This window comes from Eretmochelys imbricata, chromosome 3 (assembly GCF_965152235.1).
Source record: "Eretmochelys imbricata isolate rEreImb1 chromosome 3, rEreImb1.hap1, whole genome shotgun sequence".
Lineage (NCBI taxonomy): Eukaryota > Metazoa > Chordata > Testudines > Cheloniidae > Eretmochelys > Eretmochelys imbricata.
This window is the reverse complement of record NC_135574.1, coordinates 111,096,762-111,121,368: the sequence shown is the minus strand read 5'-3', so window position 1 is coordinate 111,121,368 and position 24,607 is coordinate 111,096,762. Positions and strand designations below refer to the sequence as shown.

At 41.3% G+C, this 24,607-nt stretch overlaps 1 protein-coding gene across 1 annotated transcript in view; it reads right to left on the bottom strand.

The window, feature by feature from the left end:
- The window catches only part of ADGB (androglobin), a 238,561-nt gene extending 235,090 nt beyond the window's left edge, over nt 1–3,471 (bottom strand). Inside the window, exon 1 of the mRNA XM_077811784.1 lies at nt 3,395–3,471. Within this exon, the coding sequence (XP_077667910.1) occupies nt 3,395–3,471 (77 nt within the window). The remainder of the gene's footprint in view (nt 1–3,394) is intronic.
- Between the last annotated feature and the right edge of the window lie 21,136 nt (nt 3,472–24,607).

Sequence of the window (24,607 nt, the reverse complement as noted above, 5' to 3'; positions counted from 1 at the left end):
ACACTGAATCCTTCACCTGGAACAAGTTGACAGCATATTTTTCTCATGAAAGGAGAATTACAGCCAGGCCTGGCCGTAAAGCACTGAAAGGATTTTGCGTGAGCAATATTCTGCAAGAACATAACTGCCATAATGGTCCATCTTGCCCAGTATCATGTCTCTGACAGTAGCCAGTACCAGAGCTTCAGGGACAAAGTACAGAAACAGGCAATTTGGAGTGATCTGCCCTCTCTTCCATTCCCTGCTTCTGGTAGTCAGAGGTTTAGAGTTGCCCCAAGTATGCCCCTGACCATATTAGCTCATAGCCATTGAAGGACATATCTTCAGTATGCAGCACCCTTTGGTTTCAAGTAGTAATAACAACCCAAATACATGTTTCCGCCTTCAGCACCCCCACTATAAAAATTGTTCCAGCACCACTGTGCAAGTGTCCAGTGGGCCAGGTGCTGGACACTCCATGGAGACCCACACAGGGTACAGAGACAATGAGGCCTGAGAGGCCTAGAGGGCAGTGCTTGTGTTGCCTGGGCCTGGCGGAACTGGGGAGCTGAACCATAGCAGGCACAGACAAGATTTCCTCACACTAAGTACAGGTGGCAGCTATGTGACTCACAGCCCTGTGTACCCCCAGGAAGTGTCACAGGTAGTTTTCCATTACTACATATTGGGTGCATCCCTCTAGGAAGGTCTTCAGCCCATTTTTCAGTGCTCTCTCATATCAGAGTCAGCCATCATCCATACACAGCAAGAGTTTATCCATCAGTTCCTCTAAAGCTGTTTTTGTCCCATTCCCTGGTCTGAATCCTGATAGCGCCAGGACTAAAGACTAGGCATTCTATACTTAGATAATCAAAAAACAATCTACTGGAATTTATTTATCTTTGCAGAAATAAATACTTTCACACAGCAAGATTATTCCCTATAGTATGTGTGCTGCTGCTTTAGTCCGGCCTAGTCTAGTTTTAAGTGTCTCAAGAGATGAGGCTTAGTGTTTCTATTCAGTGCATAAATATTTCGAATGTTGTTTATACTTAACTACCGAAGTGCCTTATAACGCAGCAAACATCTAGTCATTATGCATTGTCTTCCCCTTGTGTAAAAATAATACACATAAGTTTTCAATGCCAGATGGCTCTTGAAACTGATCTCCTTTATAACATCCCCCACTATGGATGGCATCCACAGTCAAATTCTTAAATCAGTCCACAGCATTGGGGTCCTTTTAGGTCCAAAAACTATGGCAGCAAACCCCGTTTCTGTTTGCAACTGGCCACAAGACTGTGTTCTGTACTATTAGAAAAAGAACTAGCCATAACAATCCACACATTTGGAACATATTGACACTCATATCTAGGAATCAAGCCACAAATCTTAAAAAATCTCCAATTGAAGCAGCCTGTCAATGTAGCAACACAGCGCACCATGAACATAACATTCCAGTGCTCTGCCTTCTGGTTCGAATACCCGTTCAAAGTAAATGTCTTGATATTCAAAGCTCCCCATGGGGCTGATCATAGCTAATGGAGAGATCCTGCTGTCTTCCTCTGTAATCATGACCTCCCTTAACAGCTACAACCCACTGGAACAATTAAACTGTCAACCAGTGTAGGATGCTCCTAATGGAAGAAGCAGAACTTTCATAGGAGCTGGACCTAAACTATGGAACTCAATCCTGCAAGAGAAAAGAACGGGCTTTGGAATAAACCACTTTCTGAACTAAATTCAATATTCATTTAGTCAGTTAACACAAAAGCAAACAAAGATCCCTACAAACAAATCAACCCATTTCTCTGAAGGGGCCCATGGTGGCGGCGGGTCTCTTACTCTTTGGCGGGGGCGCTGATGATGGGAAAAAAAAAAGAGAGGTTTTTATTTATATTTTTAAATATTTGAGAGGTACCCAGATACTATGGTGATGGGAGCCATATGTATCTAGGTAGAAGTTTCCAGATGACATCATTATCATTAGGACAAAATATTTGAACCAGGCTGTTTTGAAAAACAGATATTTTGTTTGAAAAAATATATATTTCAATTTGTTTCTGTTTTGGACAGTCTACAATAGAAACTTTAAATGAAAAATATTCCTTGCTGGTTGTGCAAAATTTGTTTTCATTGGGTTTTGGTTTTCGATTTTTTTACCACCAATTTTAGTTGGTCAGCTTAGTGCCAGAGTGACGTATTTTCATTTTCAAAATGTGTCGACTTTGAAAACTAACAGAAATTCCAAGGAAAACTCAGAAAAAATGACAAAAAAACCCGAATAAATGCAGAAAATAAACTGAACAAAAATGTTGTTTACATTTCTGAGCTTTCTTTTTTCAAACCAGTTCTAACAGCTACAAAGAGAACAACATTCACAAATGATGCCCTAGTGCCAAGTACCCTGCAGCCACAAAGGTCCACAGGAACAGCCAAAGGCCACGCGGAGAGGGAAGGAGCGTGTGAGAGAGAAGGAACCTTCTGATTCCTGAGTCCGACACGGACACCAGCGCCCCGTATTGCCGCGGTCACGGGGCGAGGGAAGTGCAGAGAAGCTAGAACTAGGCTGGTGACACTCAGGCATTAGGACAGGGAGCCTCGTGCAACTTTGAGCCAAGCGCAATACAAACCCCACTCCTGGAAACTTGGACGATTTCTGTACAAAGTAATTAAGCCTCGGAGGGAAGGGGATGGGGGGTGAAGCAGCGAGTGGAGTGGAGAGGAGAGGAGAGAGAGTGTGGTGGGGGGGTGAGAAAACCTGGATTTGTGCTGGAAATGGCCCAACTTGATTATCATGCACATTGTAAGGAGAGTGATCACTTTAGATAAGCTATTACCAGCAGGAGAGTGGGGTGGGAGGAGGTATTGTTTCATATTCTCTGTGTATATATAAAGTCTGCTGCAGTTTTCACAGTATGCATCTGATGAAGTGAGCTGTAGCTCACGAAAGCTCATGCTCAAATAAATTGGTTAGTCTCTAAGGTGCCACAAGTACTCCTTTTCTTTTTGCGAATACAGACTAACAGGGCTGTGACTCTGAAACCAGAGAGAGAGAGAGAGAGAGAGATCTCCCGGGTAGGGGGGAGGCGCGTCCACTGGCTGGGTGCAGACACTGTTTGTGCCTTCGGCGGGTGGGGGGAGACAAAACAACTTCCCCAACCAGAGCCAGCTGGAGCTGGTCCATTTCCTAATGTTGCCAAGCGAGTGACCCACCCCCACCGCAAGGACCCGGCTAGGGCACCCCGCGCCACTGGGTGCTGGGGGACGGGCTGCTGCGCCCCTGGCTCTAGGGAGGAGGCTAGCTCAGGGAGGGGGGCGCTGGCTGGGGCATCCCCGAAGGGCAGGGGGTGCCCGCCGGCGAGGGCTGCATGCGGGCGGCCTCTGGGCGAGGAGGCGGCGGCGGGTCTCTTACTCTTTGGCGGGGGCGCTGATGTGCGCAGAGTTGTTGCGAGTGAGCAGCTCCTTCTTCTTGCTTTGCTTGGAGGCCATGATGGCGCCGCCGCCCCCAGCCCGCTGGTGCCGCCCGGCAGCGCTTCAGCCGCGGGGGGCCGCGTCCGCTCCGCGTTGCTAAGAGACGCGGAGCCGCGACGCAGCGGAGCGAGAGCTGGGCTGGGCGCCCGGGCACGCCGGTGCGGGGGGGGGGGTGTCAGGGGAAGTAGAAGAGACAGAGAGTAAATCACTAGTGGAGGGGGGTAAAATCGGGGGGACACTGAGGGGTAAAATCCAGGGGGCGGGAGGAGGGGACTGAGGGCCTTCGTGGGGGTGGGGGGTTCATGAAGGAGCCACAGCGGGGTTTCCTCTTTGTCTTGGAGGAAAGGTGTGTAATTGTCACAAAGGCAAGGAGTAAGGAGAGAGGGAGGGCAGGCAGGGGAGAGACACCATGTAGTTTGTTAGGTGGGAACATCGCTGCTCAGCTTGAAACATAATTAGGGAGGAGGAGATGTAAGCCAAAAGAGGGGCACAGGGAGGTAGGGTGAAAGCAAGAGTAATCTAAGATCTAGGAGTAATCTAAGATGGGGGCTCAACTAGACATCTCAGGGCCCGGCAGCTGCAAAGGTGGCATAAAGCTCCCTCACCCTGCACTCAGCACAGCTGGGCAAGACTAAAACTCTGCCTCATGTGTTTAGGCATAAGCCATCTGTGGTTCATTCTGTGCTGTTGGGAACAATAATGATCTCCCATCACTCTCTGAGAGGATTCAGAGTAGCAGCCGTGTTAGTCTGTATCCGCAAAAAGAACAGGAGGACTTGTGGCACCTTAGAGACTAACAAATTTATTTGAGCATAAGCTTTCGTGAGCTACAGCTCACTTCATCGGATGCTTATGCTCAAATAAATCTGTTAGTCTCTAAGGTGCCACAAGTCCTCCTTCTCTGAGAGGAATTGCACATGATGCTTACCAAATTCAAATCAGTTCAGTCAGAGAATTTGAACACAGATGCTAGCTAGAGAGTTGATCTGCGAGTGTCTTTCCCAACCCTAAAGGGTTAAACACTTTCAGCTGTGGTTTTGGTGTTTATAATACTATTCTGCCAGTGTAATTATTTTCAGAGAAGCAAAGAAAGAGTTGTCTGCCTTCTATGGAACCAACAAAAAACTGCAGAGGGAGCTGCTAACTCAAAGCACAGGAGTCCTATGGCAAGCATCCCTCATCTTTATTAGAAAGTTAGGTCATGTTGAATACGACCTTGACAAGTCATTTTAACTAGCATGATGCTGAACATGACTTAACTTCTCTTGTCTATGGTGACTATGTTTAACATTGCGTCAAAACTCAACACTTTGCTAAGATCAGTCAAAACAGTTAGAGCCCAATTCTTCAAGAGAAACAATATGGATCCCTTGGAAGGATTTGGCCCAAACTGTTTTTGCTAATCTCAACTGAATACTCTCTGCTGAGGGAGCTAGCCACATATACATGTGAAATCAGTAAATCTCATCTTTTTGGAAGATTGGTGATTCAAAAAAAGTTTGCTTACTTTTAATAAGTGTCTCTTTTAAAAATTATGTAACTTCATAATGGAGAGACAAGGTGGGTGAGATAATATCTTTTATTGGACCAACTTTTATTGTCTCTCTCACCAACAGAAATTGATCCAATAAAAGATATCACTTCACCCACCTTGTCTCTCTAATATCCTGGGACCGCATGGCTATGCCTATACTGCATATAACTTCATAATAGCTTTCAAGAAAATTAGGTTTTCTTCGTGAGAAAAGGCATGTCAAATTTCATTTAAAATAAAAGGAATATATTTTAGAGTCTATTGTTAGCACTTTACCCTTCCCATCAGCATTCATTTGTTTGTAACCCTTCTGTCAGGTGGAGTTGGGAGCAACAAGGGCCAGGTTCAGCATCTAGGTGTTTCCATTTGACAATACAAAACAGAACCGGCTCAAATCCCAAAATTACACACCACCCCGGCTGGCTCTAAGAGGCAATACTTCCCCTCTCACAAGCACTGAGTATGTGTATGAAAAAGAAAACTTTTTTAAAAAGGGGAAGGGAACCAGGCATTAAATTGGAAAAACACCACAAGCATGATTTGAAAACATATGACCATGAGCAAAACACCCACCCCAGAGGTAGTGGGTAGTGTCCTTTTGATCAGTCTCTCATCTCGTGGTGTGAAAGTCTGAGAAACAAATGTCCCTTTAACATATGACTCCCCTCTCCCTCCACCGCACCCCATTCACTGTTGTTGTCCTTGGGCAGCAATGACCCAAAGTTCAGAGGTGCACTTGCATAAGTTCAACTTCCACCCTGGGGGCGGGGAGGAATCCAGCAATGTTTCAGCTGCTGCTGCCCTGCTTTTCACTTTGTCTCATTGCCTTTGTAACTGTTAGAACTTGTAGCTGTTAGATCTGCCAGAAGGTCCAGCATTGCTCACTCCTCTACTGGCTGCTCCACCAGCAGCTTTGCTGTCGCTCATTCTGCTATCAGCTGCTCCGCCATCATTCACTCTGCCACTGCCCTCTCTACTGCAGCTTTGGGGATGTCTTGAGGTCCTACCACTTAACACAGGTCTCAGTGATTTCAGCTGTTAGGTGGGGAGCCTCACTCTTTCACCAAAGAAACTGTCCCACAGCAAGTCTAATGATTAGAGCTCATTATTGGTTATTTCAGCTCTTGTGATCTATAACAAAAGACTCTCAATTTAGTCTTAATCAGCTCTCTTGTTACACAGTAGAGAGAGAGAAAAAGGAAGAGAAGAATCAAATAATATCTATGACCCTTAGATAGAACCACAGCCACAAAAGAAAGATAGCTATCTCCACTAGCCTTTGGCACCCCTACCCCCTGTTTAATGAGCACAGTTCAGTTGAGGGTGAACCCCATAATCAGGGCGTGCCAAGCACAGTTCTTCCCTTGATTCACACAAGGATAACACTTTATTATCCCTGAACCCAATCATAAAGTGACTTGCAATCCAACACCAGCCAAAAAATGATCATTTGGGTAAAGCAGCTCCATCATGCTCTGCACCAAGGCACAGTGGGTATGTCTATGCAAACCAGATCAGTTCCTGAAGTCTTCTCCCCCCAGCTCATCACTAGATATCAGAGGAGAGCTCATTCAGACCCTGCTTACACATTATTAGAAATAATAGTGTTATGGGTATGAGTTGAGCTTTGTAAAACACATATGTTTGGCCAAATCCTGCTTGCCTTCACTCCGTTCCTCACAGCTGCCAGAGTTAGTTTAGTCAAGCCAGTGATTCAGTGCACCCAGAATTTTTATAGGTGACCTACAAAGGGAAAAAATTGGATTTCCACGCCTTACTTTTTTATGATGAATAATGAAATACCTGTTAGGGGTTCTCTTACATTATTTAATTGCTTTCTTCCTGTCCCTCCCCTCCCCCCCAATAGAAATTCAAGTCTCATACAATCTATTTTCCCCCAAAAAGACTTCTTGTAGATTTATGACATCCAAGATAATTAGCAAAAGAAATCTGATTGCCCTAGGAATTTATGTTGACTGCCAAGCTCCTCCCATGTAAGACCTCAATCCAGCAAAGGCATACATGCTTAGTTTTGCACATTGTCAGTAGTCCCATTGACATGAAAAAATATGCCTTTGTGGAATTGGGACCTAAGTGCTTTTCTTAGAGCTAATCATTTGATTGGGAAGGAAAAGCTCCTATTATACATGTGAGTCATTCAACCAGATGTGTAGTGCATGGGGGAGAGGGGTGGAAGGAGTTATGCAATTCAAGAACTGCATAGTCTACAGATTCTTTGGACAGGGCCCATGGTCGCTTTCATCCTTGCAGTGTTTGAAATCATGGGAACTATAGCCCTTATGGCATCATTCACAGTCCTGAAATCTATGGAAGCAGATCTAAGAAATCCTCCAGAAGGCTAGGGTTGCGAAAGTATGGTTAGAGATTGATATGAGGGAATAGATATGTATGCTATTCTGTGGAAGGGAGCAAGTGTGATGTGTGTGGAAGTTGTGGATGGATGTAGTGGATATGGGGAGAAGCATGATGTGACGTGTGATGTACACGTCATGTGTGTGAGTAGGCATAGATGTGGTGAATTTGATGTGAGAGTCTTGTAAAAGATCAAGTGGGGATGTACACACCATACACAAGTATTTAGCCACACAACCTACATACATGCCACACATCATGTTGAGCAAGGGATAGGGTAGCAGGGTGCGGGGTGGGGGGGGTGATGGGGGGGTGAGTGAGAGAGAGCAAAACTGAAGTTCCTAAGATTCTAGTATGTGTTAGAAGGGTATAGGTGTGCTCACTCTCTCTGGACAATTAAAAGTTACAGGCAGCAAAATGTCTAGTGATCTTTAGGGAATAAACCTGTAACGACAGGTACTGACCTGTCTTTTCTATTATTCATTTACATTGTCTGCTTCTTGGTTTGCTACATTACCTGATATTTGTCTTTAACTATGGTCTTTTGATTTTACCAACAGAGAAGAGGATAAAATCCTAAAACTTGGAGAGCAGTATGTTTAAAAAACACTGCTACACAATGAACAAAATTGTCCATTCACAGGTATCTGATATCACATCCCTTAATTACAAGTTTTGCCCATTAGAGACTAGAAATAAAATATGCAATATGAAACTGTGGAATACAAGTTTCCCCAGCACTTCTAATGCACCATTACATTTTACCTTTTTTGGTTTTATTTATAATGTTTTTCTAGTAGTAATTTATATTGTGCTAATCACTAGTTTCCTGATGCAGTTAAGATTTTTGTTTTTGTTTTAAAAGACAACCATTAGGGAGCAAAGACATTGGTTAACAAAAACAAAGTGTCCGGCTCAAGACAAAATGCTACTTATTTGCAGTGATGGATGTTTTACAATTTTTAAATAGTGGATTTAGTATTTGTGAAAGGTCTTGAACTGATAGCACTTGAAACTAAAGCTCTTTATGTAATAGTATTTACTGGAGTCAGTACATGTGACATCCCCCAGGGTACAATCTGGACTGTTGAATCACTGTGTTCCTTTAATTCTCTAGCCCAGGGTGCCTTTTACACTGCTTTGCTAGTGACAAACAGCCTCTCCAGACTCTGCTTATACACAGCCCTTAGCATGTTATACCAATAAAATAAAAACCAGCAGGATCTTATTAAAGGGGAAAAGGCAAAATACCACATTTATTGTGGATACAGAAAGAATCATAGTAAGCAGTTAGTTATAGCTATAATAGTCCATTCAATCTCATATTTATTCACACATTCATTCATACAAACACACACACACAGGTTCTGCAAGGTTGTTATCATAGTTACCAGCCTTCGAGTTGCTCATGCCAAGCCACTGGCCAGGTGGCCTGGACATGAGGAGGGAGCAGGGCCTTGTCAGATGCTCACCTGATGCTCCTGGAAGTTAGTTTGCAGAATCAGACCCCAAAGTTCTCACTTTCTAGATTCTATTTGTATAGGAATTTCTTCCTATGCCAGTCTATGGGAATTGCTTCATCATGCTGTTGCTGAATCAATCACCAGATAGCACATTCCTGACGGTTCCGTGTTGCTAGATGTTATCTTGTTCTTTGGTTCTCCCATTCTTGAGGCTGTTGGGTGGATTCCAGTCTGCCCTCCGGGGGTCCTCTGGTTATTTCCACTTGACGCCTTCTTCAGCCGATGGACACTGGATTCTTAGGCTGGCACCTTCCTGATCATTCAGTTATTATCCACACCAAGCATTCATCCACATACATCCTCTATCTCTATTTTAATCACAATTGTTAATACAACAAAAGGGCGGGGAGTCTCTGGGTGCTGTTTCTGTTGTTACAGAGTATTGCTTTGAGTCTCTCTCTGTGCGAATTGCTTTGAGAACAGACTCTGTCTTAGAATGTACTAACGCAATTAGCAGCTTGCAAGTTTCACGCATAGAGGGAGAGAAACAGTACCAAAAACCAAGAGACCTCTTAATTAGTAATACCCTGGAATTTAAACTATGGGGAACCAAACTCATTTGTGATTTTAATACAGAACTTCTTTAATATGATCCAAAAGCATATAAAGTCACTCCTAGCAAAGTTACATGAATGCCCTCCCAGCCACACATGAACTACATACAGGGTAACACCCACAAATTTCCCAGCCCCAGCCTTGCACCCCAGGAATGTGCATCTTGCACTGCTCAAGACACCCCTCTCCCCGAACAGTGTAAGCTCATTAAAAGTCCATAATTCCATCAAAGGGAATGATTACGCACCATAGAATCATAGAATCATAGAATCATAGAATATCAGGGTTGGAAGGGACCCCTGAAGGTCATCTAGTCCAACCCCCTGCTCGAAGCAGGACCAATTCCCAGTTAAATCATCCCAGCCAGGGCTTTGTCAAGCCTGACCTTAAAAACCTCTAAGGAAGGAGATTCTACCACCTCCCTAGGTAACGCATTCCAGTGTTTCACCACCCTCTTAGTGAAAAAGTTTTTCCTAATATCCAATGTAAACCTCCCCCACTGCAACTTGAGACCATTACTCCTTGTTCTGTCATCTGCTACCATTGAGAACAGTCTAGAGCCATCCTCTTTGGAACCCCCTTTCAGGTAGTTGAAAGCAGCTATCAAATCCCCCCTCATTCTTCTCTTCTGCAGGCTAAACAATTCCAGCTCCCTCAGCCTCTCCTCATAAGTCATGTGTTCTAGACCCCTAATCATTTTTGTTGCCCTTCGCTGGACTCTCTCCAATTTATCCACATCCTTCTTGTAGTGTGGGGCCCAAAACTGGACACAGTACTCCAGATGAGGCCTCACCAATGTCGAATAGAGGGGAACGATCACGTCCCTCGATCTGCTCGCTATGCCCCTACTTATACATCCCAAAATGCCATTGGCCTTCTTGGCAACAAGGGCACACTGCTGACTCATATCCAGCTTCTCGTCCACTGTCACCCCTAGGTCCTTTTCCGCAGAACTGCTGCCTAGCCATTCGGTCCCTAGTCTGTAGCGGTGCATTGGATTCTTCCATCCTAAGCGGTGCATAGGATTCTTCCAACCAGCCTTTGTTAACCTCAGTAGAGACTCCCCAAACACTTCAATCAAAACACACTAGTTTATATAAAAAAATAAACAAATGTATTAATAGAGAACAGTAGATTTTAAGCGATTATAAGTGGTAAAGGCATAAAAATCAGACTTGGTTATAAAAGATAAACATGCAACATAAAAGATAAACATTTCCTAAATTTTACCAAGCTAAATAAGATTTGAAAGCAAAAGGATTTCTGTCACCCAAAACTTTCAGTAGTCCATACTAACTGGAAAATTTTTTCAGTTAGAACCACTCCCTACAATTCAATAATGGTTCTTTGTCTTTCAAACAATCTTGCTGCCATAAGTAAAGGTGGGGGAGGAGAGGTAATGTGTAGGTCACTGTCTCTTATTTTATACCCTCCTCTCTTTGAAGAACCCACACACATACGCTGGGGTCCAGACAAAGGTGCCCCCTGTGTACATGACATTTGAAGCATCTTTCAAGTGAACTGTACATTTCTTGTTCATGTCTTCTGCGTACGTGAAGTCTGAGACATTTTCGAGGATGACATGCAAATCTTTTGTCCCCCCGATGGTGAATGGTCGCTTCAGTAGCTAATAGCTTTCTAACATCTATGGTCAGTCCTTTGTGGACACTGACAAGCTAGTCTGTGGGTTTTTTCCAGAACTACAATATATTTCAGTAGCAATTGAACATAAGAATCTTATAACTCCATGCAGTGTTGCTACACATATTTCAACAGAACAATAATGTTCAGTAGATTATGTGTTTTCAAATGGTACCCCACAAGGAATACCTTGTACAAAATATAACCATATAAAAGTGGTGAACATGGGGTACAGGGTGTCATATAGGATACAGGGTGCCACATTACATACAGACCCCTTCCCTATGACAGGGGTATAATCTTTTGTATTCTTAACCCATGTCATTTAATAGAGACCAGGAAATAAAGAACTCTTTCTTCTGCCATCACACAATTCCTGCACTCTAGAACAGAAGTAGAAGTGAATGTATTTCAAGCTTCTTCATACTGCACTGCCCATGTACCTGAACCCTGACCTGGACAATAACAAAGCAATAGTTCAGATTAGTTACTTGTTTGATCCTTGTTCTCTCCATTACGATGACCAGTTAAAATGACATTGTCTATTCAAATCTGTGTCAGAATTTTCATTATAAATTTTTTTTTTACAAAATTTAAGACAAAAATAAAGGTTTCTGTGGAAGTTCAATAGTTTCCATTGGATTTTTTTTTTATTTTTCAACTAGTAAACATTCACTGCATAGTCTATAACTCATACACTACATCACTGATACTGTGACAGCGCAATTTACTATAAACAAAAGTGAAATTGACTTCAGGGCTCGAAAGAAAAAATAGCTCAACAAGATGTATAAATAATGACCAAATATATTTAAAATCCAATATAAATCACTTTTAATCTAAGATACTATTAGTAACATCAAAAAAGAAATGTGTTTACAACATAGGATTTTTCAATTGACTGTGTCTCTTTAAATAAGAGTTACCTATATGTATCAGAAATGTTTCAGAGTAGCAGCCATGTTAGTCTGTATCTGCAAAAAGAACAGGAGTACTTGTGTCACCTTAGAGACTAACAAATTTATTAGAGCATAAGCTTTTGTGGGCTACAGCTCACTTCATCGGATGCATTGAATGGAACATATAGTAAGAAGATATATATATCCATACAGAGAAGGTGGAAGTTGCCATACAAACTGTAAGAGGCTAATTAATGAAGATGAGCTATTATCAGCAGGAGAAAAAAACTTTTGTAGTGATAATCAAGATGGCCCATTTAGATAGTTGACAAGAAGGTGTGAGGATACTTAACTTAGGGAAATAGATTCAATATGTGTAATGACCCAGCCACTCCCAGTCTCTGTTCAAACCCAGGTTAATGCTATCTAGTTTGCATATTAATTCAAGCTCAGCAGTTTCTTGTTGGAGTCTGTTTTTGAAGCTTTTCTGTTGCAAAATTGCCACCCTTAAATCTTTTACTGAGTGGCCAGAGAGGTTGGAGTGTTCTCCTACCAGTTTTTGAATGTTATGATTCCTGATGTCAGATTTGTGTCCACTTATTCTTTTGCGTAGAGACTGTCCGGTTTGGCCAACGTACATGGCAGAGGGGCATTGATGGCACATATCACATTGGTAGATGTGCAGGTGAACGAGCCTCTGATGGCGTGGCTAATGTGATTAGGTCCTATGATGGTGTTACTTGAATAAATATGTGGACAGAATTGGTATCGGGCTTTGTTGCAAGTATAGGTTCCTGGGTTAGTGTTTTTGTTGTGTGGTGTGTGGTTGCTGGAGAGTATTTGCTTCTGGTTGGGGGGCTATCTGTAAGCAAGGACTGGTCTGTCTCCCAAGATCTGTGAGAGTGAGGGATTATTTTTCAGGATAGGTTGTAAATCTTTGATGATGCGCTGGAGAGGTTTTAGTTGGTCTCTAAGGTGCCACAAGTACTCCTTTTCTTTTATCAGAAATGTGTTTATTATATAGCATTTACGTTAATGGATGAAATTTTTATATTATTACAAATGCTTCAGTACAGGAGATAGCTTTTTGCAACTATGGCTTAAGGTTTTTAAAAGGGGTAAGATAAAATGATGAGACGCTAAGTATTAAAAACACATCTAAAGACAATTTCCCAAAATTACTTAAGGTCCCAGTCCTGCAATGAACTGCACTTGGAGGGACCACTATGGCGCTCCTCCTGAGCTCTGTGTATGCACAAAAAGTTACCTGTGTGGAGCTCATTGAAGAATTGGGGCCTAACTTTGAAAGACATTTTCTAAGCAGAGGAAACAAAGAGTGAAATCCTGTCCCTCTTGAAGTCCATGGTCGTTTTACCACTGACTTCAGTGGGGCCAGGATTTTATCCTAAATCCCTATTAATCTCTTAACTTTGTGAGAGGGGATTATTCCAAAAATTAGTCTATCATATTTTAAAACGTCAGCATTTTGTTATGCAACATTATTGCGCTAATTTTTCCACTTTCTTTCAGGAAAATACCTTAGAAGGATATAAGATAGGATTTACTGTATTAAGTCAGTATGAAATCAGATAAACACAAGCCTAGTAGAATATCTAGTATGAAGTACAGTATAGTAATATCTATATATCTATATATTTATAGATATAGATATAGATATAATATAGTAATATCTAGTATGAAGTATAGTATACTAGACTAGTATAAAGTCTAGTATGAAATCAGGTAAACATAAGTCGAGTAGAATATCTATTGTCTTTTGTTCAAGGATAAGCTGAGATTTCTAATATTAAAGATGAACAACATCATTTTCTCAACTTATTCTACCAAATTTAAAGTTCTTTGTAAAGTACCAATTACCACAAAGCCAGAGAACATATGGAAAAATTAGTCAATAGTTAGTTTGTATGAATGTAATAGAGACAGTTCCTCTCATACCTAAAAGGTCACTTGGCCAAATTCTCCACTATCTTTCACATTGTGTATCCATTTGCATCTGTATAAAGTGAGCATAAAATGCTACCAAATCAAAATGGTAGTATTTTATATCTACTTCGCACTGGTGCAAATGACTATAAGGCACAAATCAGTCTCATGGTTTTGAAAGAACTGTGAAATTTTATATTTGGAATTTCTAAATAGTTGTCTTTTCTCATTGGAAAATGGTGGGATAAATTAATTCCTGATGTAACTCCAGTGAAGTCAATACTCATTGAAGTGAATAGAGGTCAGGCAAATGTAAAGTGTATCAGCAAAGATTAAGTAATTTTGATTTCAGTGGTTATGAAAAATACTTATATACATATTGATATTGATTGAAATAATCATTTTTCAGATGTGTGCTAGAGAAATTGGATTTCCACCATGTCCTGTTTTCTGCATTACTTAGGCTATGTGCTGTTCCCAAATTTTCAGTACTTAATGCAAGAGCCCTGATGAAATAAACATACATATTCACTCAATTTTAGATTATTGTCTCATTCACAGAATCATAGAATCATAGAATATCAGGGTTGGAAGGGACCTCAGGAGGTCATCTAGTCCAACCCCCTGCTCAAAGCAGGACCAATCCCCAATTAAATCATCCCAGCCAGGGCTTTGTCAAGCCTGACCTTAAAAATTTCTAAGGGAGGAGATTCTACCACCTCCCTAGGTAACGCATTCCAGTGTTTCACCACCCTCCTAGTGAAAAAGTTTTTCCTAATATCCAACCTAAACCTCCCCTACTGCAACTTGAAGCTATATTGAAGCTATATCTTTTGGAAACGTGGAAATCAATGGAAATTGTTTTGTCATGTCTTTATCAGATGAAGGAAGAGTATTCATTCCTACTCAGAAGCTGCAACATCTGGAGGCTTTATTTTAGACAGATATCAAATCTTGGTCTATATCAAGATGACAGAAGGCCAGGGAAATATTGCAAGAGTTCAAAGTGGGAAATTCTTGAGCATCTTGGCATTTTCTTTAGACACCGTGTCTGATGTCATCTTGTTTAAATAATGTGCCTTGGGACAGGGCTCATTTAAGAACTCTGCAAACATTTTTTTTTAACTGAGCAGCTGGTCTCTTCCAGGCAATTATGCCATCAAATATTTACAATACAAAACAAGCAGGGAAGATAACATTTAAAAATCCTGCAGCACTGAATGTAAAAATAAAGTACTAATTCACAGGTGCTAATTTTTTAGTTCCAGAAAATTGGTTTTTACTGTCACGGGCTTTAAAAAGGCAATGGAAAACTTCAAAGTTGTGTTAAATAATTTTTATCATCAGGTAAACAATTAGCATTGCTTTAATGAAGTTTGTTTGGTTTTAGATGGAACTGTAGCAACTACTTTATTTTGCAAAAGGAACAGGAGGACTTGTGGCACCTTAGAGACTAACAAATTTATTTGAGCATAAGCTTTCATGAGCTACAGATCACTTCATCAGATATGAACTAACACAGCTGCTACTCTGAAACCTGACTTTATTTTGGTTACCTTGGTATTGCATTAAAATATTCTTTTAAAACTAAAAATCATCTTACAGACATTGTATTTTATTAGACAGAAAATATAAGAGGAAATGCTCTACATTTAACAGAGGTCCTGAAAGGTGGCAGAAGCATTGTAGGCCTGTGCTGAGAGGATTAATGGGAAAGGTGCAGTTGCAACACAAGTGATTTGGTGTTTTACTAGCCCTGTAGTGGTGCAATTAAGTGGCCGGGGAGATTGTTTTAGTTTATGGATGTGAGGGATGACAGGGATGGGCAACTTCTGGGAAATGTGCAGGAGCATCATCTGCTCTGAAACTGGTTGTGTGGACAGGACAGTGCAGGGGCGGGGGCAAGAAACAGAGAAAAATATTATAGTGTCCCAGAGCCATAAAGATATTTAGGCTCCTAATTTCCATCAATTTCAATGTAAGTGAGGAACCTAAATACCCTTGTGGGTCTCCCTTTGCCCTCTGTCTTGTAAAATGGCAGTTGTGTGTTGAGTTCTAGTGGGGTTTTATAAATATATAATGACAGCCCAGGTGGACAAAAGTCAATGACTTTTTTAAAAATCATTTTTTATTTAAATACATTTAATTAAATACATTTTCTTTACTTATTTAAAATTAAATTACGACAACCTGTGTTAAGGCCAAAACTTATTATAATATATTAATCATTTCAAGTACATAAAAATATTAAGCAGTACGTGTCTGCTGCCAAAATTTTTGAGAAAGTCAAACCACTGAACTGATGGAAGTCACTGGCTAAGCACTTGGAACCACCGTTTGTAGAAGAGCTAAACAAGCTTTTACAGTGGTAACTTCTGCAAGTGCAGAGAGAATGTTTTCTGTTCATTCAACTAGTCCAGCAGTTTTATTTTCACCAAAAGTTTGAAAGTAACTACAAAATATTAAGCAGTACACATCTGCTGCCAAAGTTAAGAAACCAATCTGGAGTTGAAAAAGCAGGAAAGTTTGTCTTCCTCTACCAGTCTAATGCTATGTCTACACTGCACACCTTAGAGTGGCACAACTGTGCCGCTATAGCCGTGCCGTTGTAAGGCACTCATTGTAGCCACTCTTTGTCGGCAGGAGAGAGCTCTCCTACCGACAAAATAAAACCATCCCCAACAAGGGGAGGTAGCTTTGTTGGCAGGGGAGCATCTCCCACCAACAAAGCACTGTCCACACCGGCGCTTTTCATCTGTAAAACTTTTGTCAGTCGGGGGAGTGTTTTTTTCACACCCCTGACCAGTGATGAGCTGCCAGAAGCTGAAGAACCAGTTCCTTAAGTCGTTCCTGGTCTTCGGCAGCACTGAAGGACCTGCCAAAGTGCCACCGAAGGCTCGGAGTGCCGCCGGGTGAGTAAAAATTCACAGGGGAGCCTCCCCAGCCGAGAGCTCAGGCGGGACGGACAGGACGGTCCTGCAGGCTGCATGTGGCCCGCAGGCTGGAGTTTGCCCACCTCTTTAACAAGAGTTAAAGGGTAAGAGTGTGGCCTCTTTAACAACCGGTTCTAAACCGGCTTCAAAATTTAGCAACCGGTTCACGCGAACTGGTATGAACCAGCTCCAGCTCACCACTGCGCCTGACTGACAAAAGTGTTACTGATGAAAGTGCAGTGTAGACATAGCCTAAGAATAAAAATGAAATGTAAGAGGATGAGAGCTATTAGTTCTAGAAATCTTGAACGACATGATGACCAGACACAATCAGTTCAATTCACTAATTGCAGATACTGCCTTTGTTTAATCAGTTTTAAATGCAAAATATGTTTTGGTTAAAAAAATGTCTTATGCATCCAATACATTTCAGATAGTTTAACTAATGAATTTTTTGGAAATGCTGCTTTTGTACATTTTAACTGAATTCCAGTTTCGATCCAAACAGACCATGACACAAATCACAAGTAAAACAATCTAGTAAATAAGCTCATCACTCACTATTTTCCAACATCAAAAATGTAAAAATAAAGAATCTGAATAAATGTATGTTAAGCTACATAATTGCTTAAGTAAATATATAGATATATAGTGCATCATCCTGCTTAGCTAAATGTACCAAATTTAGTGCAAAGGCTATATTTAGTTGCAAATCAACATTATAATGGTTACAAATGAATGAGAAATAACCTTTAAGAAAATAAAGTACAAATGCAACATGAGAATAAAATTGAAGATTGAAATCAAGGTTTCCTGCTCTCTAATTTCAATCATGATTGAAATCATCAATTTAAAATCGCTTTGATTTAATCAATCTACCCTAATTACAATGGTAATTAGAAAAATTAAAACTAGGACTTTCTAGTAAAAGTGAAGATTTTACAATATAGATCTTGACAAAGGTTGTTGCTGGAGGCAGCTATCTTAATGCTGTGTGCTCTGTAGGAAAAAAAAGACTTTGGACGTTATGCTAGCTTGCAGGTGCTGTGTCGTTTTATTTATGTGAGAACATGTTGAAATTTCCAAAACCTAACAGCAATTACAAGGGCACTTTATTTGGAAACTGCTAAGATCCAGTTTCCTAGCTGCAGAAGAGTCTGGAAAGTGAAAACAATATATTTGCAGGACTATGTATCTCAAAAGCCTCTCAAACCATAAAGTATGTCAGAGAGGCACTCCCTGGAGTGAAAAGAAAGTTCCCAAGAGAAAGGGGTAAGAGTGTGGCATCTTTTTTTAAAGATGGGGGGAGGGGGATTTACAAGAGAAAGTAAAACAGAATGTAAGAAAATCCCTTTGGGATCCATCTGGACAGATCCTGGGACAAGAGAGGAGCTTATTAGCAGCAGGTGAATGTCTCTGGAATACCACTGATGGTCCTGGTTTAATTGTTTTTCAGATCATCATATTGGCAGCTCTAGCAGCACCTCTGAGTCTCTGATGAAAAAAATAGCCTTCTGCTATAAGTTGGACCACTCTAACCTCTGTGTAATAGCAACCCAAGTACTGTAGCAAACTGACACCTGAGGATACCAAGCAAGGGGGTGAGGAGAAGGGAAAGTGATTTTTGTATTTTTTTTATTAATGGATAATGACTACGTTCAATGGCCAGAGAAAGCAGCAATGGCATTCACTGCTCCCTTTCATGTATTTCTGATTTAACATGGTAGGTGATGGGTGAGAATAAGGGAGGTGTATGGTAACCGAAATTGTGGATGGGGGAAGACGGGTGAGCAGCACAGCAGGAGGAGCACTGTTTGTGAGGGGCAGCAGCATTTGTGCAGGAAGCACGGGGTGCAGAGCAATGAGTAGTGTGGGGACTGGGAGGGGGTCATGGAGAACCTGTCTGTTTCTGGTAGTTGGAGATAAATGAAGCTGTGCAGTTGGTGGGGTAGTTGGGGAGAAGCAGAGCATTTCTAGGGGTAATAGGGTAGGGAAGAGCAGGGTTTCTGCTTCAGGGGGACCATAGGCTGGGGGAGCCAAGCTCTAGCAGAACTGCATTCTGACAAACCAACTAAACCTAAGGATAGTCAGAAGCAGTAGCCGTCTGTCAAACCATAGAATCTTCATTGGAATGAAGCTTCTCTTCAGTTCACTTTCTCAAGTCATTGGGATTCTGGGGAGCCAGGTGGGAAAATGGATTATGTGGGATAGGATATCTTGGGATGGGGTGTCATAGGACAAGATATGGGAGGGTGATGGTGAGTAAGTTTGTGCTGGGGGGCAGGAATTGTAGAAGAAATAAGCAGTCTATAAGGGGGCTGCACTCTTACAAACCACCTATATATTTTGTCAGAGAGGTGCTTCACCCTCCCTTACTCCACACACACAGAGAATGGTCCACCACCACTTCACCTTACTACAACCCTGCTCTTCACATGCCTTTTCCCATACTGTCTTGTGCCTCAGCCTCCCCTGACTTGGAACAGGGCCAGAGAGAATCTTTTATGGGTCATCAGAGTGAAGCTACATTTTGACAGCCATAGCTGCCCTCTGCAAATTTCTTTGCCTCATCTTGCCAGAACCACTTTTGATCCCAATCCCATCACATAGCCCCACTTCCCATCCCAAAAATCCATGGGGATAGAGCCGTGATTCAGCAAAATAACCAGAATTGTAATTAAGCATGTGACTAGTCCCACTAACTTCAATGAGTTTACTTGTGTGATTAAAGTTAGCCATAAAATACCTTGCTGACTTGGAGCCTGTGGGCTTGATCCTGCTCCCCATACAGACAGTGGCTTCAGTGGGAGCGTGAGCAGGCACTATGTGAGGAATGGAGCTGAGGACTCTGAACTGGACTGGACAGCGGTGGAGAACAGAAGTAGATGTTAGATCTGGGCAGTTCCAGTGTCTTGTCTGTGTGGATCTAAATTATATGATGATTAATAAAGGGAATAACTTTTTGGGTAAACTGTGAAAAATTACCCATTTCTGAGAAGCTGTGTGTGTGAAGTTTGGCATGACTGCGATTTTATAGTTGAGTCCTTTAAAAAAAAAAAGTGATGCTCAGCGGAAACATCAGAAAGGTAATATCATCTCTGAGAAGGTTTCTAAATTTGACCAAAAAATATGATGGAAAAATCAGTTACTGTTTTAAATTTGGAGACCACATTCGATCATTAAAGTGTGAAATACAGGGAATTTATACTTTAAGTGCAAATCTCAATGCAACGTTAACTGTGGAGCTGCTAGTGCATCTCTATAATAGATTTGTTTAACTTGCGGTAGAAATGCTAGCACGTTGCAGGAGGTTTAAAGGGCTATAGTCTCGTTTGTTTTTTAAGTCAAGACCTGCACTGGAAATCAGAATAAATCCATTTTAATTGTGATTAACTGCACTATTGTATTAACATGCCCTCCAGTGTAGATGATATAGTGTAGAGGCAGGCTAACAGCAGCAAAAAAAAGCATCTTAAAAACCCAAAACCCTAACACTCAGTCCTCCTATATTGGGTGATAGTTTTCCATCAATTTTTAAATGTTTATTAATAAACACTGCGCAAGGCAGAACTTGGAAAAATAACTTCAGTAACAATACATATGCTGAATGAAAGTAGAAATAATTAAATTAAGACAGTACGGGGGAACACAAAAGATGTTTTTTAACTACTGATATCTAGAGGGGTGAAAAACAACTTAATTATGTTCTTTAGTTAATATGGCTTGTTAATGCAATAAGGCTTAAGTGTTCTAGAATTTGAAATTGATGTGAAAAATTAGAAGTAGTTATGGTGCTTAAACAATTATACTATAGCTCCAGTCATAAACATTTACAGCTGATCCTATCAAAACACCATTTAATTGTCTTGTGTTTTGTCTATTTAAAAAAGCTTGGTTACTAAACAAATAAGAGCTGCATAATCATTAAAGAGCTTCAGAAACAGCCAAAACAGCATGGTCATCATTCACTACTCATCTACCATTTATTTAAATAATAAACACACATGCATTCAAACTAACCTTAGGGTCTATTTTGTAATTTTGCAATCACTCTGTGATTTAAACAAATTCCTGCTCCTGAAAAGCAGAACAGCATGTTGTCTCCCACTGAGTCCCAGGCCTACAACAGATAGAACACCTTTGCTAGTTCAGCCCTACTTAGGCCCTAAATTATTTCCCAAGGCATTTTTTTTCTGGCTCATTTGATTCTTCATGGAGGAGGCCTCAGCTGACTCCAGTAAAGGTCTGTATAGTGCTTCAGAAATCTCATTCATTTCTCCATATACCCACATTTTTAGTATCCCCCTATATTTACCAATGAGGTATCTCATTTTTCCATGGAAAGAAAGGTTGTCAAACTAAAAGGTTGGTACAGAACTTGGATCCAGATCCTCAGAAGGTCTTTTGGCATTTAAGTCCACCATTTAGGCATTGCTGACATTCTCAAAATTGCTATTCAGCTGCAGCCTATCCCTATAGGCACGTAAGTTTCTGCTGGTCAGCATTCATGAAGACATCTAAGCCCTGACATTGCCCCACAACTAATGAGCTGCCCACAATACTAGCTCATACCAAAGCTCCAACGGCCCTGAAGCAGGCTGGAGAACACTTATGAGAACACTAGAACACCTATCTTGCCAGTACAGCAAGGTGTATACAAAAGACAGCTGCGGCATGCAGGTCAGGAATTTTCAATGAGGGGTATGTGTCTGTATTGGTAGACAGGACACCTTTCCCCCCTCTGGCCTCACCCCCAGGATGCAGAGTCAAATCCCTGTTCTGCCCAATTTGGAGGGACATGAAACAACATTCCAGGTGAGTACACTAACCATCAATCCTGAGTGGAGGGAGACACCTATCTCTGGCCTGTGAGTCATGCTCCTAAGGCCCAGATCAATGGGAATTTGATGTATAAATATCTTTGAAATATCTGATCCTAAGCTCACCCCCCTCCACTTTCTTCTGCATCTCACTTTTGGTTAACTTACCCAGCTCCCTGCTCATCTTGCTGGCTTTTGAGGATCCCTTCCTTATGTGCCTAGCGCTCCCCATTCATTGCATGGACAGCCTGGGCACCTAACTCGATCTGAGGATTCCACTAGGTAGCAGGGCACCTAGGGGTTAGACATAGCAACACCTACGTACCTTTGTGGATCTGGTCCTAGGAGAGTGCAATCTAGGCAAAGAGCATCACATCTGCTGTTCACCCATTCATCATCTCCCTCTGGCAGAGCAACAACCAAGTCCAAATCCAGTTGTGAACCTATGGTCTCAGTTTTGGTCTCTGGTATGCCAGTGGCAATCAGGAGTAATTCTACTTAAGTCACTGCTGTTAAAACCATTGTATGAGAGATCACAGTCAGGCCCCTACAATATTTCTAATTTAGCATTGTACCACATAAATGCCACTCGGTTGATTACACAGTATGTTTCTTCAAGGGCAGAATATGGGGACATTAAGTAATACATTAAAAGAGCAAAAATAATAAAGTGTGCAATAATTGCTTTGAGAAGTATTCTTCATATAACCCAGGCAATACAAGGACACAATTATTATCCCAGAACACCAGATGATCAGCATATCCCTCAAACTCACCTAGTTTAAACTCAGACACTTTTTCTGTTTGAAGAATCTGTATTAGCAGGAGGAAAACACACTGAACCCAAATAATTCCATTCTCTTATTGGCCACTGATTTTTAAGTGCCACTACTGTGATTGGCAAGACAGTAAAGTAGCATGCAAAGTAACAGGAAACCCTTGGTTATACATTAGTGTCTGTGTGGCAGTACTTAGTGATACAATATAATGTGATGAATGACCAACAGCATTAACTGATACAACACTCTGGTGAGATTCTACTGTTCATGTAAGATAAGCTGCTACTTTATTGTGCATTAACGGTTTGACATGTTCAATGTACCACATATATCAAATAAGCCCTGGAGATATAGAAAATGAGGCATGATACAAAATTGCATTTTTCCTCAAAGTCTGGCAGTAAGTCTCACTTCCGTACCAGGCAAATTGGTTGAAACTATCGTAAAGAACAAAATTATCAAACGCATAGATGAACATAATTTGTTGGGAAATAGTCAACATGGTTTTTGCCTCACCAATCTACTAGAATTCTTTGAGGGGGTCAATAAACATGCGGACAAAGGAGATCCAGTGTATTTAGATTTTCAGCAAGCCTTTGACAAGGTCCCTCACAAAAGGCTCTTAAGCAAAATAAGCAGTCATGGGCTAAGAGGGAAGGTTCTCTCATGGATTGGTAACTGGTTAAAAGATAGGAAACAAAGGGTAGGAATAAATGGTCAGTTTTCAGAAAGGAGAGAGGTAAATAGTGGTATCCCCCAGGGATCTGTACTGGGCCCAATCCTATTTAATATATTCATAAACAATCTAGAAAAAGGGGTAAACAGTGAGGAGGTAAAATATGCAGATGATACAAAACTACTCAAGATAGTTAAGTCCCAGGCAGACTGCAAAGAGCTACAAAAGGATCTCACAAAACTGGGTGACTGGGCAACAAAATGGCAGATGAATTTAATCATAGAATATCAGGGTTGGAAGGGACCTCAGGAGGTCATCTAGTCCAACCCCCTGCTCAAAGCAGGACCTAATCCCCAACTAAATCATCCCAGCCAGGGCTTTGTCAAGCCTGACCTTAAAAACCTCTAAAAAAGGAGATTCCACCACCTCCCTAGGTAACGCATTCCAGTGCTTCACCACCCTTCTAGTGAAAAAGTTTTTCCTAATATCCAACCTAAACCTCCCCCACTGCAATTTGAGACCATTACTCCTTGATCTGTCATCTGTTACCACTGAGAACAGTCTAGATCCATCCTCTTTGGAACCCCCATTTAGGTAGTTGAAAGCAGCTATCAAATCCCCCCTCATTCTTCTCTTCCGCAGACTACATAATCCCAGTTCCCTCAGCCTCTCCTCATAAGTAATGGGCTCCAGCCCCCTAATCATTTTTGTTGCCCTCCGCTGTACTCTTTCCAGTTTTTCCACATCCTTCTTGTAGTGTGGGGCCCAAAACTGGTACAGTACTCCAGATGAGGTCTCACCAATGCCAAATAGAGGGGAATGATCATGTTGATAAATGCAAAGTAATGCACATTGGAAAACATAATCCTAACTGTACATATTCAATGATGGGGTCTAAATTAGCTGTTACCACTCAAGAAAGAGATCTTGGAGTCATTGTGGATAGTTCTCTGAAATCATCCACTCAATGGGCAGTACCAGTCAAAAAAGCGAACAAAATGTTGGGAATCATCAAGAAAGGGATAGATAATAAGACAGAAAATATCATATTGCCTCTATATAAATCCATGGTACACCCACATCCTGAATACTGCATGCAGATGTGGTCACCCCATCTCAAAAACGATATCTTGGAATTGGAAAAGGTTCAGAAAAGGGCCACAAAAATGATTAGGGGTATAAAACGCCTTCCATATGAGGAGAGATTAATAAGCCTGGGACTTTTCAGCTTGGAAAAGAGGCTACTAAGGGGGGATATAATAGAGGTCTATAAAATCATGAGTGGTAGAGAGAAAGTAAATAAGGAAGTGTTATTTACTCCTTCTCATAATACAAGAACAAGGGGCCATCAAATGAAATGAATAGGTAGCAGGTTTAAAGCAAACACAAAAAAATATTTTTTCACGCAATGCACTGTCAACCTCTGGAACTCCTTGCCAGAGCGTGTTGTGAAGGCCAATACTATAATGGAGTTCAA